Below are 18,901 nucleotides of genomic sequence, written 5' to 3'. Positions count from 1 at the left end.
AGAGGAGAGGAGGAGAGGTGAAAGTTAGAGAGGAGAGGAGAGACCAAAGACCCCTCTTCTTAAATTTCCAGACCACCTCTTTATGAACCATTCTCTTCCAGGAAGTCTTCCTCTGTCAGGGACAGGAAGAAACCCCATTCTATTTCCAAGGAAACTCAGTTGCTTTCCCTTGAAGCATGTCCTACATCCTGTGTCTGTCACAAAGGCTTCTGCCTGTATCTAAAGAGAAAAACTTCCCAACAGTTTCTCTGTAGCCTGAAACATGGCACATAGGGGCGTGACCAGAGCGATTGAGCACTGAACAGAGGAAGCCTGAGTCCTCCCACCAGCTATTCCCAGCCAGCTCCAGACTGCACTGATGGGAGCTGGGATGCAGTGAAGGCTCACTTCACTGACATGAAGTTATGCTTTAAATCCTACCAGACTTTCCCTTTGTAATCCTTTCAAATTCTATCTTTGTAAAAATGATTTCTGCTGTTGTTGGTTTAAGTAAAATCATTTATATATATTCGTGTCATCCAGAGAGGAGGATAAACTCAGCTGCACATTTGCTTAACTAATATTCTCCCTGGCTTTGAGTGCATTGTGCTTGCCTGACTATGTATTAAGTATACAGACCTGCTCTGCTTCAATAGCTGACTCTTACATAGAGAGAGAGAGGAAAAACAGTTATGTTTTCTTAGTTTTTTTTTACTTTGATTCAAACCAATTTAAGCATACCTCTGCTTTAAAAAATAATGCATTTTAAGACTTTTTAATTACAAAAGTATTCTATGGGCCCGGAGAGATTACACAGTGGTGTTTGCCTTGCAAGCAGCCGATCCAGGACCAAAGGTGGTTGGTTCAAATCCTGGTGTCCCATATGGTCCCCCGTGCCTGCCAGGAGCTATTTCTGAGCAGACAGCCAGGAGTAACCCCTGAGCATCGCCGGGTGTGGCCCAAAAACCAAAAAAAAAAAAGATTTCTAAAAATTGTGGAGTAAAATAATATAAATGCTACCATCAGAATTTTTTTGGTCCATTTTAGTTGCTGTGAAAGAAGGGGGGGGAATATCCAGGTTAACTAAAAATAAAATAGAACTAAATTTTAAATATTTTTGTAGCCGCTAGTATTTGGAGAATAAATCTGGACAATTTTTTAATGACTTGCATTAATATTTAAGGCTAGAAACAAACCTAAACTATCTATTCCATTAACTAATTTATGATGTAAAAACAAACTTTGTTTTAGCTATTCTAGGGTGTTTATTGTTCCAAATGAATTTCAAAAGTGCCTGACCCACTTCTTTGAAGAATGTCCTGGGTATCTTTAGAGGGATCATTAAATGTGTACAATGCTTTGGGGAGTATTGCCATTTTAATGATGTTAATCCTGCCAATCCATGAGCAGGGTATGTGCTTCCATTTTCGTGTGTCCTCTCTTATTTCTTGGAGCAAAGTTTTATAGTTTTCTTTGTATAGGTCCTTCACATTTTTAGTCAAGTTGATTCCAAGATATTTGAGTTTGTGTGGCACTATTGTGAATGGGGTTGTTTTCTTAATGTCCATTTCTTCCTTATTACTATTGGTGTATAGAAAGGCCATTGATTTTGGTGTGTTAATTTTGTAGCCTGCCACCTTGCTATATGAGTCTATTGTTTCTAGAAGCTTTTTGGTAGAGTCTTTAGGGTTTTCTAAATAGAGTATCATGTCATCTGCAAACAGTGAGAGCTTGACTTCTTCCTTTCCTATCTGGATTCCCTTGATATCTTTTTCTTGCCTAATTGCTATAGCAAGTACTTCCAGTGCTATGTTGAATAGGAGTGGTGAGAAAGGACAGCTTTGTCTTGTGCCAGAATTTAGAGAGAAGGCTTTTAGTTTTTCTCCATTGAGGATAATATTTGCCACTGGCTTGTGGTAGATGGCCTTAACTATATTGAGAAAGGTTCCTTTCATTCCCATCTTGCTGAGAGTTTTGATCAAGAATGGGTGTTGGACCTTATCAAATGCTTTCTCTGCATCAGGAAAAAGAATATGGGAGGAATTACTTTTCCCAACTTTAAACTTTACTACAAAGCAATAATTATCAAAACAGCATGGTATTGGAATAAAGACAGGCCCTCAGATCAGTGGAATAGGCTTGAATACTCAGAGAATGTTCCCCAGACATACATTCACCTAATTTTTGATAAAGGAGCAAGAAATCCTAAATGGAGCAAAGAAAGCCTCTTCAACAAGTGGTGTTGGCACAACTGGCTAGCCACTTGCAAAAAATTGAACTTAGACCCCCAGTTAACATCATGTACGAAGGTAAAATCCAAATGGATGAAAGACCTCGATATCAGACCCAAAACTATAAGATATATAGAACAACATGTAGGCAAAACACTCCAGGACATTGAGACTACAGGCATCTTCAAGGAGGAAACTGCACTCTCCAAGCAAGTGAAAGCAGAGATTAACAGATGGGAATATATAAAGCGATATGGAGATTCCTCCAAAAACTAGAAATCGAGCTCCCATACGATCCAGCTATACCACTCCTAGGAATATACCCTAGGAACACAAAAATACAATACAAAAATCCCTTCCTTACACCTATATTCATTGCAGTACTATTTACCATAGCAAGACTCTGGAAACAACCAAGATACCCTTCAATAGATGATTGGCTAAAGAAATTGTGGTACATATACACAATGGAATATCATGAAATTTACCTATACATGGATGTACATGAAATCTATTATACTGAGTGAAATAAGTCAGAGAGAGAGAGAGAAAAAAACGCAGAATGGTCTCACTCATCTATGGGTTTTAAGAAAAATGAAAGACATTCTTGCAATAATAATTTTTAGACACAAAAGAGAGAAGGGCTGGAAGTTCCAGCTCACCTCATGAAACTCACCGCAAAGAGTGATGAGTTTAGTTAGAGAAATAAATGCATTTTGAACTATCCTAATAATGAGAATGTATGAGGGAAATAGAAATCCTGTCAGGGGTTGGTTGTGGAGGAGGGAGATTTGGGACATTGGTGATGGGAATGTTGCACTGGTGATGGTGGTGTTCTTTACATGACTAAACCCCAAACACAATCATGTAGGTAATCAAGGTGTTTAAATAAAATATATATAAAAAATTAAAAAAAAAAACTTCGTTTGGGACAGGGGCACATAGCTATGCTCAGAGGGCTCACTCCTGCCAAGGCCCAGGAACCAAAAGGCCACTCATAAGGCAAGAACCTTAACACTTATACTATCAAAGCCAGAGCAATAGCACAGTGGTAGGGCATTTGCCTTGCATGCAGACATCCAGGGACGGACCCAGGTTTGATCCCTGGTATCATATATGGTCCCCCAAGTCTGTCAGGAGCGATTTCTGAGTGAAGATCCAGGAGTAAACCCTGAGTACCGCTGGTGTGGGTTACCACCCAAAAAAACAAACAAACAACAACAACAACAACAACAACAAAAGCCCCTTATACTATCTCTCTGAAGCCCCAAACAAGCTAAACTTTCAAGAATATTATCCTCCTTTCAGATATATTCTGGTTCAATAATTTAGAAAGGAGCCAGAAAATTCCACAGGGAATCCTCTAAATAAAAACATCCCCCCACTATCCCCCTAATCACTATATCTTAACATTTGCCAAATTCCTCCTTTAGTTGCATTCTGCTTTTATTACTCTCCTATACTATCTCATTCGATATTCAGGCTCTTTTTCACACATTAAGTTGCTTATGTGTGGAGAGATAACATCCCTGATTTTGAAGTGACTTTCTGTAATATTTATTCTAACCTCACCTTATTATAATGAATAAGCAAAGATCCAAGGACTTCTTAATATCCTATGGCACACTCTTTTCCTTTCTTTCTCTTTTACCTAGCCACTCTTCCTTCCTCCTTTCCCTCCCTTTCTTTTAGCTCTCCTCTCTCAGGTCCCTCCATTTTCCTTCTCTCTCTCCTCTCTGTCTCTTTCTCTCTCCTTCCCTCTCAGCCTCTTCTTCCTCTCTCTACAATCTGTCTCTGACTTCAGTAACAATCAAATGAGACTGTCCTCACAGTCCCATCCTTTCTAAAACAAAAGACCCTAAGACTCATCTTTCCATACTCTTCTCTGACATCCGCACATCTACCGGATAAATTTAATTTTCTGAATCTGAAATCCAAGTTCATACTTAACTAAGGACAGGTCACCCTTCTTAAAGTTGTTCAACCTGTCTCAGTGTGGCATCCTTCCCACCACTTACCAATTCCAACATCCCGATACCTAAACTCTTCTCCCCAACTAATCAAATCATGCTACATTTTTATGTTCCTTTCAACAAAAAAAATTATCTTCAACACTTTAATGAGTATCTGCTGCATTTCAATGCTTTGGCCTAAAAACATGGTCAATTTAACACGTGGTCACATATTCTCTTTCTCTAAAGTTTATACTTTCATCAGAAAGAGAGGCTAGAGGTGCTAGAGCAATAGCACAGGGGGTAGGGCATTTGCCTCGCACTCAGCCAACCCCCAAAACAGTGTAGATGAGGACTGCTTCATAAACGTCTGTTCTGTTGATCAATAGACATGCAGATACTGAGAATTGTAATAAAGTAAATGCTTAATGTAATATATTTTGCTTCATCCAAATTCCCTTTTGAAATTTAGAAATTTCTGTGATCGGTTTATAGAAGTTCCCGTCCAAGAAAGAAAGTTTAGAAAGAGAGTGAACATATGTGACATTGAAGCTAGAGGCATCTTTAAGGAGTCAAACCCATCAACCAAGAAAGCAGAAACAAAAACGAATACACAGAGCTACATACAATTAAGAAGTTTCAGCACCTCAAAGAAAGCAGTGATCAAAATATAAAGACACCCCACGGAAGAAAATATTTGCCTATCATTCATCTGATAAAGAGTTAATATACAAAATATATTTAGCACTGCTAAAACTGTGCAAAAATAAATCTAATGCTATCAAAAAGGGGAAGAGACAAATAGAAACTTCCACAAACATACAAATGGCAAAAAGACTTATAAGAAAATGCTCTGCATCACTAATCACCAGAAAGATAAAAATCAAAAAAACAATGAGATATCATCTCACACCACAGAGACTATGGTGCATCAAAAAGAACAAGAACTGGGGCCAGAGTGACAGCATAGTGATAGGCCTTTTGCCTTGCATGCGGACTACCTGGGATGGACAAGGGTTCAATCCCCAGCATCCCATATGGTCCTCTGAGCCTGTCATGAGAGACTTCTGAGTGCCGAGCCAGGAGTAACCCTGAACACTGCTGGGTGTGGCCAATAGTTAAATTAAAAAGAACAAGAACTTGGGGCTGGAGAATAGCACAGTGAGTAGGCCGTTTATCTTGCACGCTGCTGGCCCTAGTTCTATCCCCAGCATCCATATGGCCCTCTGAACCCATCAGAAGTAATTTCAGAGCACAGAACCAGGAGTAACCCCTGATCCCTGAGTGTCACTGGTATGGTGGTCCAAATCCCCCAAAAAACAAATAAACAAACAAACCAAAAACCAAGAACAACCAATGTAGATGTAGATGTGGGGAAAAAGGAACTCTCATTCACTGTTAGTAGAAATGTTAACTAGTCCAGCCTTTCTGAACCAGAAAATGATATGGACATTTCCTAAGAAAAAAAAAAAAACTAGAAAATGAGCTTCCATTTGACCCAGGAATTCCACTGCTTGCCATCTACCCCCTCCCAAAATAAATATCTGCATTCCTATGTTTGTTGCACCACTATCCATAATAGCCAAAATTGGGAAGCGACTCAAGTAGGATCCAAAAATTGACGTCTGGATACAGAAACTGTGGTCCACACATACAATGGATATTATTTGGCCATAAGAAAGATTAAATCATGCAATTTGCTGCTACATGGATGTATCTGGAGTGTATCATGATGAGTGAAGTTAGCCAGTGAGACCAACACAGAACGACATCTCTCATAGGCAGGCTATAATAAGAAACATTATAGTGAAACATCCAATACCCAAAGACAACAGAAACAAAGAGCATGAGAACTGGACCTAAGTAGGAAGCATGCCTCTTTGGGAAAAGGGGGAGAGGGGAGGACAGGGAAGGGGAGACTACAAGAATGTAAGAACGAAGTGTCTGTCCACAAGGAAGCGATGGACTAAAGAGAAGTCAAGTGCTAGACAATGGCACTGTGAACCCCCACAGTGCCAAAAGTTCAGTAACACTCCCCCTCATATTGTAACCCAGTCTTCTCCCTAATCAGGAGGGTTTCTTTGCATATATTTGTCCCACTTAGGTGGGAAGAACTTCTGGATTGGCCTCCTGCCCATACCTGTTCTCCATCCATGGGGGTGGTCCTACTTTTCCCAAAAAAAGCTGAGGAGTAGGAGAAGTTTTCATGGCTTGTTCCACAAGTTGCTTGTCTACCAGCTCGTTTTCCTTGCAGCTAGCTTGGGGTGGAAATTCCTGAACCTGTTTCATCTCCCTAACTTGGTGTGAATTATTTCCTGTGTTGGTGTTGCTTCCAGACCTGCATGCCCCAAATCCCCCTTTCCTGGGATTGGGATGTGAGGATTTCTCTTCATTCTCATAGAGGCAGGCAGGCAGGTGGATGGGAATGGGGATCAAGGGAGGGCACTGGTAGAGAGACTCAGACATTGGTGAAGGGACTGGTGCTGCAACACTATATTCCTGAAACCCAAGCATGACTAACTGCAATTCATGGTAAATTAATTTTAAAAAATTAATAATTAAAAGTAGAGGAAGAGAAGTATTCTTCCAACTCTTGACTCAAACCAACCACCACCATAACCTCCCCCTACCTCTCACAACACACTCATAGTCATCCCTGGTCAAATGGAAGCCCACAAATTATATCCATTGATGGAAAGAACCAAACATAAACATTCCTTCATGCTGCGACATTTTCGAATTAAATTCTGCCTGGCACCCCCCCCCCCCCAGTGAAATGGAAATGTGAGAGCAATACTTATGTAGCAATACATCACCTTTCATTTCAAGTTTTCGAATAGTTTCCTCCATTTCGCTCTGTTTCTTTCTGTATAAAATTTTCGATTCTTCTATTTCATCATTCTTTCTTTCTAAAATCTGTAAATAATTTAGAAATGCTTAAGTAAACTAAACTGCTTTACCTAGAGCAGACTTACTTTTTAAATGAGTGTTTTCGAGAATATCTTGTCCTACCAATGGCTTCCAAAAGATACGTGAAAATGTCTTTTAGCACTAAGAAGAGATTAAATATCATAGAATAATAGATTACTGAAATGAATGTTACCCATTCGTAATTTTTAGACACTCCTTTTTAAGAATCTCTGAGCAGCAAATCTGGTAGCTCTATGATACATCAGACATTCAGCTGACCTGAAGAGGTTGAGAGGAACATCAGAAAGTTGACATATTGGGGCCGGAGTGATAGCACAGCAGTAGGGCGTTTGCCATGCATGCAGCCTACATGGGACAGACCTGGGTTCGATCCCCAGGATCCCATATGGTCCCCTGAGTTTACCAGGAGCTCAGAGGTCCCTCTGAGTGCAGAGACAGAAATAACCCCTGAGCACCACTGTTGGTATGGCCCCAAAACAAAACAAAAGCAAAAACAAACAAAAAAGAAGTTGACATGCTGAGAGTCCAATTGCAATCCTCACTGCATGGGGGTGGAACATTTTCTGGTGGGCATGTCCCAGAATCCTCCCCACCCCACGTGGATCCAATCACTTCTACACAGTAATGAGAATTTCCAGCTCTGTGGAAGGATGAGGTGTTAAACCTTTCTCCTATGACTGGAACTGCTACTATAAATCAGGAGAGCAAGTTCAAGTGTCAAAAACTGGACCACAGAGATGGTACAAGGGTGCTAAAGTGCTCACCCTGTCTCAGGGAAGACCCTGGTTAGACCTGAGGCACCAACAGAGTGACTCAGAAATAACCTCTGAGCACTTACTAGGTGTGTGTCCCAAACAAAGATAATAAAATAATGATATAACAATAGTAAAGCTTCAAAATAAAATTCTAGCTGGAGAGAGAACGGAGTGAGTAGGGATCTTGCTTTGCAATGCAGACAATGTGGGTTTGATTTCTGGCATCCCATATGGTCCCTAGAGCCACACCAGAGTAATTCCTGAGTTCAGAGCCCAGGCATATGCCAGGAGTATCATTGGTGTGTCCCCTTCACCACAAAATAATTAAAAAATGAAACTATAAAAATTATATCACGTAATAAATTGCAACATTTCATAAAGTTGAATTTTCATAAAATATGATGACTATATATTTCTAATCACATATAACTCAAAAGAACTATAAAAATAATCAAAATATAGACAGGGTAGCAAGTAGGGCCGGAGAGATAGCACAACAATAGGGTATTTGCCTTGCATGTAGCCAATCCAGGACGGATGGTAGTTCAAATTCCAGCATCCCATGATCTCCTGTGCCTGCCAGGAGCAACTTCTGAGCGCAGAGCCAGGATTAACCCGAGTACTGCTGGTGTGACCCAAAAACTCAAAAAAGAAAAAGAAAGGGGTAAGAAAAACATGCTTACCATCTAGAAGATAAGAAGCAAAACAGGCAGAAGAGCAGGAGGAAATAAACCCATTTCTTCTCTCTCTCTCTCTCCCTCTTTCTCCCTCTTTCCTTCCTCTCTCTCCCTCTTTACATTTTAGGCCACAAACAACAGTGCTCAGGGCTTAACTCCTGCTCTGCATTCAAGGATTCATCCAGGTGGTGCTCTGGGGAACGTATGGGAAACCTGGAATTGAATCCAGAACGGTCATATGCAAGCCAAGTGCCCTGCTTACTGTACTACTGCCTTGGCCCCAATACCCACTTTGCTTCCGATTGGAGTATTCATCCTTTACAACTAGAGTTAAACAACCATATTTACCCATTCTAACCAACCTTTTCTTAGGGCTCTTATTACCCAAATTTAATTTACCTTTCATAGAAGAGTAAATCCCCATCTCAAGAAAACGCTGGTCAATAAGAAACTAGACTAAGGGGCCAGAGTGATAGCACACCATTAGGGTGTTTGCCTTGCACTTGCTGACCTAGGACAGAACTCGGTTCGATCTAGGACAGACCACATTTCGATTCTCCGGCATACCATATGGTCCCCCAAGCCAGGAGTGATTTCTGAGCACATAGCCAGGAATAACCAACCCCTGAGTATCAAAAAAAAAAAAGAAAAGAAAGAAAGAAAGAAAGAAAGAAAGAAAGAAAGAAAGAAAGAAAGAAAGAAAGAAAGAAAAAGAAAGAAAGAAAGAAAGAAAGAAAGAAGAAAGAAAGAAAGAAAGAAAGAAAGAAAGAAGAAAGAAAGAAAGAAAGAAAGAAAGAAAGAAAGAAAGAAAAGAAAGAAAGAAGAAAGAAAGAAAGAAAGAAAGAAGAAAGAGAGAAAGAAAGAAAAGAAAGAAAGAAAGAAAGAAAGAAAGAAAGAAGAAAAGAAAGAAAGAAAGAAAGAAAGAAAGAAAGAAAGAAAGAAAGAAAGAAGAAAGAAAGAAAGAAAGAAAGAAAGAAAGAAAGAAAGAAAAGTAAAGAAAGAAAGAAGAAGAAAGAAAGAAAGAAAGAAAGAAAGAAAGAAAAAAGAAAGAAAAGAAAGAAAGAAAGAAAAAGAAAGAAAGAAAGAAAGAAAGAAAAAGAAAGAAAGAAAGAAAGAAAGCAAGAAAGAAAGAAAGAAAGAAAGAAAGAAAGAAAGAAAGAAAGAAAGAGAAACTAGAAGTGAATGAGCCTAACAAGCCATTTTAAAGTAAAAAGAGGAAAGGAATGTAAACATATATTTAAGACACTTTTAAATTCTAGTCCTCTCTGACTCCTGACACTCAGAAAATCCCTGCAAGCAACAAACTGATCGAAAGAGCTTCCGAAGCAGGTTAGAGGGGTCAAGGTTTTTATTTCTATTTTACCTGGCATTTCCCAGTAGTGCGCTGCTTTTTGTTTTCATAAAGAATTTCTTTTTAAAGAACTCTTGGAAAGAATTTTCTTAACAATGTTTTCTTAGAATGGCTCCTTGCAAAAGACATCAAGAAGCTCATTTGAAACTCTACTGCCACAATTTTAATATACTTTAATTAATCTTATACATACATTTATTTATAAACTACACAAATATTATGTTCCAGTGAAATTATATTATGAATCCCTAACATATGGATGACAGAGAAAAGTCCTCATCTAACTGATGTAAAGGCAAGCAAGAATCTAGTGAAAGCAGAAAGTATTATTTGCCTTTAAAGGCTAAATAGGTATATATGTGACATTGCTGGGAGCCCCAAACCACAATGCAGAAAAGCCCTCTGCAGTCCTATGTTCATTACATCATTATTAATAATAGTAATAATAGCCAGAAATTGGCTATTGTTAATAGCCAATAATAACAGATGAGTGTATTAAGAAATTGTAGATATCTACACAATGGAATATGACACAGCTGTTGGGGAAAAATGAAGTCATGAAATATACTTATGGATGGCTATGGAGAGTATATGAGTCAGAAGGAGAGGGATAGACATCCAATGCTCTGACTCATTTATGGGATATTTAAAAAAAAAATAGTATGGTAATAATTTCCAGATACAAAAAACACAAGGGCTTGGAGAATATGTCCATGGTAGAAGAAAGCTGCATAAAGAGCAGATGAGTGCGGTAGGGCAGAGAAGGGACCATTATGACAATAAGAGTTGGAAATTGATCACACTGGACAAGAACTGGTTGCACAAAGAAGATAAAGTGATAGGCATGATACTTCTTAGTTAACAATACTGCAACCAATGTCTAAAGGAAAAATAAGAGAGGGAAGGAAGGAGGAGGGGCTGGAGGGAAACTGGGGACACTGGTGGCAGAAAAAGTGCACTGATGAATGTGCAATCATGAACAATTTTGTAACTGTGAAAAAAAACTCACTGTATTATGAACCTGTTACTACTGGTGTTAAATATAGTAAATTTATAAAAAAGGCTGAATTGGAAAAGACGAACAGCCAAAGAGAGGGGTCCATAATTCCTTCTCATTTTGAAGTTAGTATCCAGGGTTTTCCTCCTCCTGGTTGCTTTGAAAGAAGGGACACCAAACAGGCACCTAACCAGACAGCTCTGCGAGAGCTTGCCTTTGGCACAGGGCCTAGCCTCCTGCCTCCCACTCCAGCTTCCCAGGTTTGTGCAGAGAATATTAGTCTAGCTATGCAGGAGTGCAAACAAACCCAGTTTTCTGTTTTTTTGGCTCAACCTTTGTGGATTGGAAATATACATCTATGACTTAAAAAATCATTTCTAAAATAGAGTATCAAGTTCCCCATGCAAGAACCACAAATTGATGGGGTTTTTCGGTCATTGTTCTGCCCATTACGAGCAAAACTTAATTTTATTTCCCAATGGCAAACTGGGAATGCTGTAGCATAAATCGCAATCAACTACTACTTAAAAGAAGTCTGAATCTTTTGGTGCTCACAGTGCCATGTGTGCAGTCTATCCCAAAGAGAAGGAAATCCAAGGGCCCCTTGTAAATTTTAATTGCCAGAAAACTGAAAGAATATTGGGCTAAAAGCTTGCATTGAGAGCTGATGTCTATCTTCAATTTCTGTGAACACTGGTAAGAGGATGCAGATAAAGAGCTCGACAAAGGCCAGTCTTCAGACGAAAGATAAAAACCAAAAGGTAATGTGAACTCTAAGAATTTACATGAACATGTGTTGAGCAAATGACATTTACGGAACAACTTTTTTTGCTAAGATATTAATTTGTTAGCCAATTCCATTTGTAACACACGTTCCTAAGGACCTAAATAAATGACTGGATGGGTGAATGATCATAAGACCCAGACTGAAGATGTCAAGTATCATTAGCAGTTGGAGGGGAGATAATGTCAACCTACCTTCTGAATATCAGAATCATGTTTCTGCTGCAACTTAAGCTTCTCTTCATGAAATTTGGCTTCCATCATTTTGGTTTTCATGTCCAGCTTGAAGAGAAGAATTTTAAAGGTGTCATCAGTTGTCTCTTTGGCAAAAATATACAGTTAAAATAACTCCCTGGGATGTGAGAGAGAGAGTACAGAAGCTACAGTGCTTGCCTTGTACACAGCCAAACCAGGTTCAATCCCTGGCACTCCACAGTGTCCCTGTACCCCACCAGAAGAGATCCCTTAACACAAAGCCGGAGTATGCCCTAAAGCACCACTGGGTGTAGCCCAAAAAATCACAAACTAAAAACTCCAAATAAGAAAGTATCATTTCCATTTTTACCATTCACAGTCAGCATACACCAAAATGGGGAAATGCAGAGACATTATGCCTTCCATAATACTATTACTAGGCCAGTACAGTTTCCATCCAGTTACAAGCCCAGCTCCTGAGATCGTCCTAACTACTACGAAGTCACTTCAATAGCCCAACCCAGTTCCTATCTGCTGTGTTAGTTGCTGTGTTAGTTGATAAAGTTCACAAATAAACACCTGATCTGAAATTTCCCAGTCTGATAGAGGTTAATAGTCCAGACTCACTGTGTTGATAATCTAAACTACGAGAGTGACTTAGCTACTAGAAGGAAAAATCCAGCTCTAGAGGGACATCAATCAGGAAAAAGCCAATGGATCCAATATACAGGAGACAGGAGAGCAAATTTTGCAAACCAGGGCAGGAACCAAACACACAATAGCACTTGAATTGTGAAGCAAGAAAACTTCAGGCTGCAACATTTTCCATGGGTTTACCTGAGTTCAAAACAATTTCTATGTTCCTTTCTATCTGTGTAGCTTAAACCATCTCTGTTCTTTCCATCAAAAGATAGATCTAAATTCTACTTTCTAGTGTAGCTTCTTTATTATATTAAGTTTCAATAATATCATATTATGAAGGCCCTCAAATATATCCTTTATATATACTTACCAAATGTTCATGGTTTGCCTCACCTGCTTTAAATCGTTTTACTTCACATATAGATTTAGACCTAGATGTGTGTTATAAATAATAGTTTTCTAAATCACTTTTCAAGTTATAGAATATTTCTTTACACCTAAAAACTCCAGTGAAAATGTTTTTAAAGCAAAGAAATTGCCTTGTATGCTGCTGACCCTAGTTTGATCCCTAGCACCACATAAAGTCCCCTGAGCACAGGCATGAGGGATGTCTGAGCACAGAGCCAGGAGTAAGCCTTGAGCACTACTAGATATGGCTCCTAGTCTCCTCTAAAGGACACATTTTTTCTTTCTTTTTATTTTTATTTTTGATTTGGGGGCCACACCCGCATTGCTCAGGGGTTACTCCTGGGCTGTCTGCTCAGAAATAAGCTCCTGGCAGGCATGGGACAACTGGGATTCGAACCACCACCTTTGGTCCCTGATCGTCTGCTTGCAAGGCAAACGCCGCTGTGCTATCTCTCCGGGCCCATACACATTTTTCTTTTATAAACCACAGCACACTTATACAAATCTGGAAGTGTAATAACATTATATTATTATTAGTTATGTCTTAGTTCTCACATCTGTACTCCCTGGAGCATCTCTCTAATATGGAACTGTCTTTCTTTGTGTTGCTCAATCTTTATATTTTCAGCACAGACAGTAATCAAGTGTCTTGAGTTTGGCTTTGTCTGATATTTCCTCATTATTGGGCTTATTGAATTATCAGCATAAGGACTGTCCTTTTCCATTCTATGTTATCAGGAGGAGATCTATTTGTCCCAATATTACCAAAATAAAGAGGCTTAATAACTTGTTTAAAAACAGTTGGCATATTACAAGAGTAGAATGACAAAGAAAATTTATCTACTGCCATCCCATAAGAGAAACCCACTAGTTTCTTTGCTCTAGAAAACTCTCGCTTTGACATCATCAGAGTTAACTATTTTGGCCTGATACTGTGTGTCATGTAAACTTGACTCCTGCAGGACATAGAAAAAAAATACAAGATCCAGGTAGAGACAGAAATGCAGAAAGCCAATAAGTCACTTGTAACTTGTTTTCATTTCCAAGTAAACCCTTCTGAATCAAAAGAACAGTTTAAGTACTCTCAGACTGATCTCAGAATTCACTGTATTAACTTGGAACCACCAAAAGCCTAGAGATCTACTTTCAGTTAGCACCGAATTTGGCCTCCCCCAGTTCCCACTGCTAACAACTATAAAAAAAAAATAAGGCAGAATAAGAAGGTTCAATGCTACTTCCTTGGAAGCTGAGTCCACCTTCTATTACCCTCTCTGCATCATTGGTCCAGCAGCCAGAGTTCAAGATCGAAGTACAGCCCTATTAACTATTAAGGTCAAGGGAAAGATTCAGGGAAGCTGAAGATGCTGAAATATTAGGTCAAGAGCACTGACAAAACAGGGCTGCCAGGCAACATCTTTTGCCAGAACTTGACATGAGTACATGCTTAGGACACTGAGAGCACACAGTGACAAGATCAAAAAATGAGCAGATACTATAAATTCCACAGTATTTGGAGGGCACTGAAAGTCTAGCCTGCCAGAACAGAGGCATTTTCACAAGCATTGGTAAAAGGGCTGAATAGAGCACAACAGATAGGATTCTTGTCTTGCACATAGTAAACCTGGGTTTGATTCCCATCATCCCATATGGTCCCTTAAGCACCACTGGGGGTGATTGCAGAGTGCAGAGTTGGGAGTAAGCTGTGAGCATCACTATCACCAATGTGGCCCCCAAACCAAAATTAATTAATTAATTAATTTAATTAACCTGAAAAACAGCTATGCACCGAGGTGGAATCTCAAGAGAGGCCCACCTTATGCATCCTCCAAACCTGCCTAACAAAGCCTGAAACAAGCCTTTCTAGAAGCCTCAAAAAGACAATTTACAGGTTAGATGCCACCGTTTGGGCAGTTCAGCAGCCCAAAACCAACAATAAAGCACTATTTTATGGAGGACGATAACAATCTGGGCAATTTCAATAATGTAGATATGCGATGTCCTTTATACAGAAATTAATGTGAAAAGAGAGAAAATGTCCTTAGGCAAGAAGAAATCATTTTTAAAAGTAAGGCCCAAGATAAAACTACCAACCAACCACACAAGAATTTAAAGTAGCTAAAAAGAACTAAAGCATATTCAAAGAATCAAAGCAGTTTTTTGCTTTTTATCTTTACTTTTTCCTTTTTCCTTTTATTTCAATCAAAGAAAAAAATTTAAAATTTAAACACCATGATTTATAAAGGAGTTCATAATGCAGTTGTTTCAGACATTCTTTGTTTCCAACACCAGTGAGGCCTTCCGTCCACCAATAGGCCCAATTCAAGAAATTTGTAAATGAGAGAAACAAGTAAAGAATTGCAGCAGAGAAATGAAAAAGTAGTAAAAGGAAGTAAGAAAATCCTAGAATTGCAGAAGTTCTAATAACTACAAGGGAAAGAAAATCACTAGATATGCTTAACAGATTTGGAAATGCAGAATAAAGTGTGAATACATTAGATGACAGAGCTACAGAAATGATCTAACCCAAGGGCATGAGAGAACAAGGAAGATTAAGAACTGAAAAAATAAACAAAACTCTTAAGGAACCTGTGGCACAAAGGGAGTGTCTATCAAGGCTGTTGCGTGAGGCTTTAGGAAAAAGAGGGAGAAAAAGTGGGAAAATAGTTCAAAGAAATAATGGCTAACTGTTTCTCAAGTTTCACACAAACCCAATCTGGGAGAGCCAAGATGGCCAGGGTGAAAAAAGAAAGAAAACATCCATGCTGGCTACAGTTGATGCTAGAAACCAAATATGAAGAGAAACATCTTAAAAGGGGCCCAGAAAAGAAACAAAAGCACTCTGGGGGACAATAGGAACCCACTGCTTGCTCCTCGTCAGAAGTGATGGAAACCAGCGGAGAAATGATCTCTTAAAAGTGTTGAAAGGAAATAAATGTTCAGCTAACAGGACGTGTCAGCTAAAGAACTATATGTGCTACAAGGAACAAGAAAAGGAGTGTCAAGGATGACAGACAGTAGCGCCTCGTGCAAAAACTGGTATGAAAAGGAAGTGCCAAAGAAAGAGCAGGCAATTGGATAAAGACTGTCATAATCTCAATTCACGAAAAAAACTATTTCAAACAAAAAATCACGGCACTGAACTGTAGGTTTTACCTTCTATCGACTACAGCATGAAGACTGTGCCTGAGTCAGGCTGAATTACAATTTTAAAGTTGTGAGGTGTGTGAGGTAGCAGAGGTGTGACAATCCACATATATCAAAACCCATGGAACACAAGGCACTGAATGAGCATTCATGCAAACAAAGGGCCTCTGTTAACTATAACAACCCTACAGGGGTTCATCAGTGATAACAAAAGTACACACTATTTCAAGGAAATAATTATCATAATAATTATATTGTAATTAATTAATAATAATGAGCAGAAAAAACTCTCAAGGGGGACAGGTGCATAGGTCAGGAATCCCTTGACTTTCAGCTCAATTTTTCTGTAACACCCGAAACTATTTTTTTTAATAATAGAGTCTGCACATATTTTGTTTAAATTCCAATGAGCAAGTAAAGGTGACAGTCCAAAAAGCTGTACCCCACACCTACCAAGCAAAAGGCTCCAGATTTAATTCCTGGAACTGCATACCTTACCCCAGTACTGTCAGCTATAGCCCGGTGGTCCTCAAAACCACTGGGAACCTCCCAAAAAAAACCTTCCAGTGAGACACATTTTCTTTTTTTTTTTTTTTTTACTAAATAGAAAGCTTTTTTAAAAATACTTTATTTAAACACCTTGATTACAAACATGATTGTGGTTGGGTTTTAGTCATATAAGAAGACATTCTCCCATCACCAGTGCAACATTTCCATCACCAATGTCCCAAATATCCCTCTTCCCCACCCTGCCCCCGCCTGTACTCTAGACAGGCTTTCTATTTCCCTCATACATTCTCATTGTTAGGATAGTTCGCAATGTAGTTATTTCTCTAACTAAATTCATCACTCTTTGTGGTGAGGTTCATGAAGTGGGCTATAACTTCCAGCCCTCCTCCAGTGAGACACATTTTCAAATCACTTAAAATAGTTAAGATAACTTTTCAACTGACAATATAAACTAAGGGTGAGACCACAGAGCAACTAATAATCTCAGATATTATCCCTCGGAGCATACAATTGTATAAATACATGGAAAATAAGACAGTAGCTTTATCCACAGAAAATCAAAAAATAAGTTGAGAAAAAGAAAGATTTTCTTTTTACCATTATAATATCATTTCTTGCACTAAATTTTTAAAATTTTGCTTTGCTTTTGAGCCACACTTGGTGGTGTTTTTAGCTCAAACTTTTTGGTAGGATCCAGTTTCCTTTTTTGTTTGTTTTTGCTCTTTTTTTTTTTTAAGAGCCAAATCATTCAGGACATCTCTGATGTCTACATCCTGAAGAGTTCTGTTTATGTTTTCCTCACTTAATGGATTCTCATCTAATCTCAAGGTTTGAAAGATATCACAGCAGTAAGGTGTTTTACCTTGAACGCATCCTATCCAGGATGGACAGTGATTCAAATCCTGGCATCCCATATAGTTCCCAGTGCCTGCCAGGAGCGATTTCTGAAAGTAGAGCCAGGAGTAAGTAACCCCTGAGTGCCGCCAGGTGAGACCCAAAAACAAAAAATAATAATAATAATAATCTCAAGGTTTGAATCTGTTTATGTGTATAGTGTGAAAAATGGACCCAGTTTCCTATTTTTCATGTGGTTACATGCAACATATATACATGTTTTCCCCCAACACCACTTGTTATTTACCAGGCTTTCCTTGTTCTGTCTACAACACCCTGCTTCTTGTCACAGGTGAACTTGCCACTTATCAAAGAGTTTATTTATGTTCATTTCTCTATTCCATTGTTCTAAGAACCCATCCTTATTCCATCCAGAACCATGCTATTTTTATTTTTTATTATTGCAATGCTAAGGGCTTATTCCTGGCTCTGTACTCAGGAATCACTAGTGGAGAGCTCGAGGACTATATGGAATATTATAAGTCAAACCCAGCTTGGTCCTACACAAGAAAAATGCCCTACCCACAGTAATAGACTCCAGCCCCTCAATATAAATTATAATAGTGTTTGTTCTAAGTCCTGAATATTCTCATATTGGTATTTTGATGGGGATTTCATTAAATCTGCTTAGTTCTCTGGGTAGGGTGCCTATTTTGATCATGTTAATTTTTCTTATCTGTATACACAGAATGTTTTTCTATTTCCTGGCATCCTTTTATCTTTCAAAAGTCACTTACAGTTTTTGATGCATGATTTTCATCTCCTTTGTTGGCTGCTAGGTACTTGATGTTCTGAACACTATTTTAAATAGGATTGTATTTTTTTATTTACTTATCTTCGAGTTCACTAGTTGCATATAGAAATGTAACGTATTTCTGTGTATTGACTTTGTAGCCTGCTCTTTTGCTGCTCTTGTTTATTGTTTCCAAAAGCTTTCTGTGGAGTCTTCAGGAACTTCGCTGTGTAATATCACTTCATCTGAAAATGACAGATTAACTTCCTGTTTTTATACCTGAATGCCTTTGATTTATTTATTTATTTATTATTTTTGTCTAACAGTTCATTTTATTCCAAAAATAAACTTTAAAATAGTAAAGAAATGGGGTCAGAGCACAGTGAGTAGGGCATTTGCTTTGCAATGGCTGACTCGGGTTTGATTCCCTGGCATCCCGTATGGTTCCTCAAACCTGCCAGGAGTGATTTCTGAGCACAGAGCCAGGAGTAACCCCTGAGCACCAGTGGGTGAGGCCCTCCCCTCAAATATAGTGAGAAAGTGAACTTAGCCTAGTGCCTAGATAGACTGCAGACAGAAGGAATTTCACTTTTTGACCCTGATAATTGTTGGTTTATTGTCAATGACCAATAGCAATTATTACTTTGAGCTTCATTTCTATTTTCTTTTTTTTTTTTTTTGAGATTTTATCACAGAAGCTGGCTCTTGTCAAAAGTATT

The 18,901-nt window shown here is 38.7% G+C and overlaps 1 protein-coding gene across 1 annotated transcript in view; it reads right to left on the bottom strand.

The window, feature by feature from the left end:
- Positions 1-18,901, bottom strand: part of CEP112 (centrosomal protein 112) — a 429,834-nt gene that overhangs the window by 361,794 nt on the left and 49,139 nt on the right. The window contains exons 7-8 of the mRNA XM_049768363.1: positions 11,852-11,938; positions 6,979-7,078 (exon numbers count right to left, since the gene is read on the bottom strand). Of these exons, the coding sequence (XP_049624320.1) occupies positions 6,979-7,078; positions 11,852-11,938 (187 nt within the window). The remainder of the gene's footprint in view (positions 1-6,978; positions 7,079-11,851; positions 11,939-18,901) is intronic.

The sequence above is a fragment of the Suncus etruscus genome, chromosome 1, assembly GCF_024139225.1.
Source record: "Suncus etruscus isolate mSunEtr1 chromosome 1, mSunEtr1.pri.cur, whole genome shotgun sequence".
In the NCBI taxonomy this organism is placed as follows: Eukaryota; Metazoa; Chordata; class Mammalia; order Eulipotyphla; family Soricidae; genus Suncus; species Suncus etruscus.
Note: the sequence above shows the minus strand (reverse complement) of the source record. Positions and strands in the feature narration are given on the sequence as shown.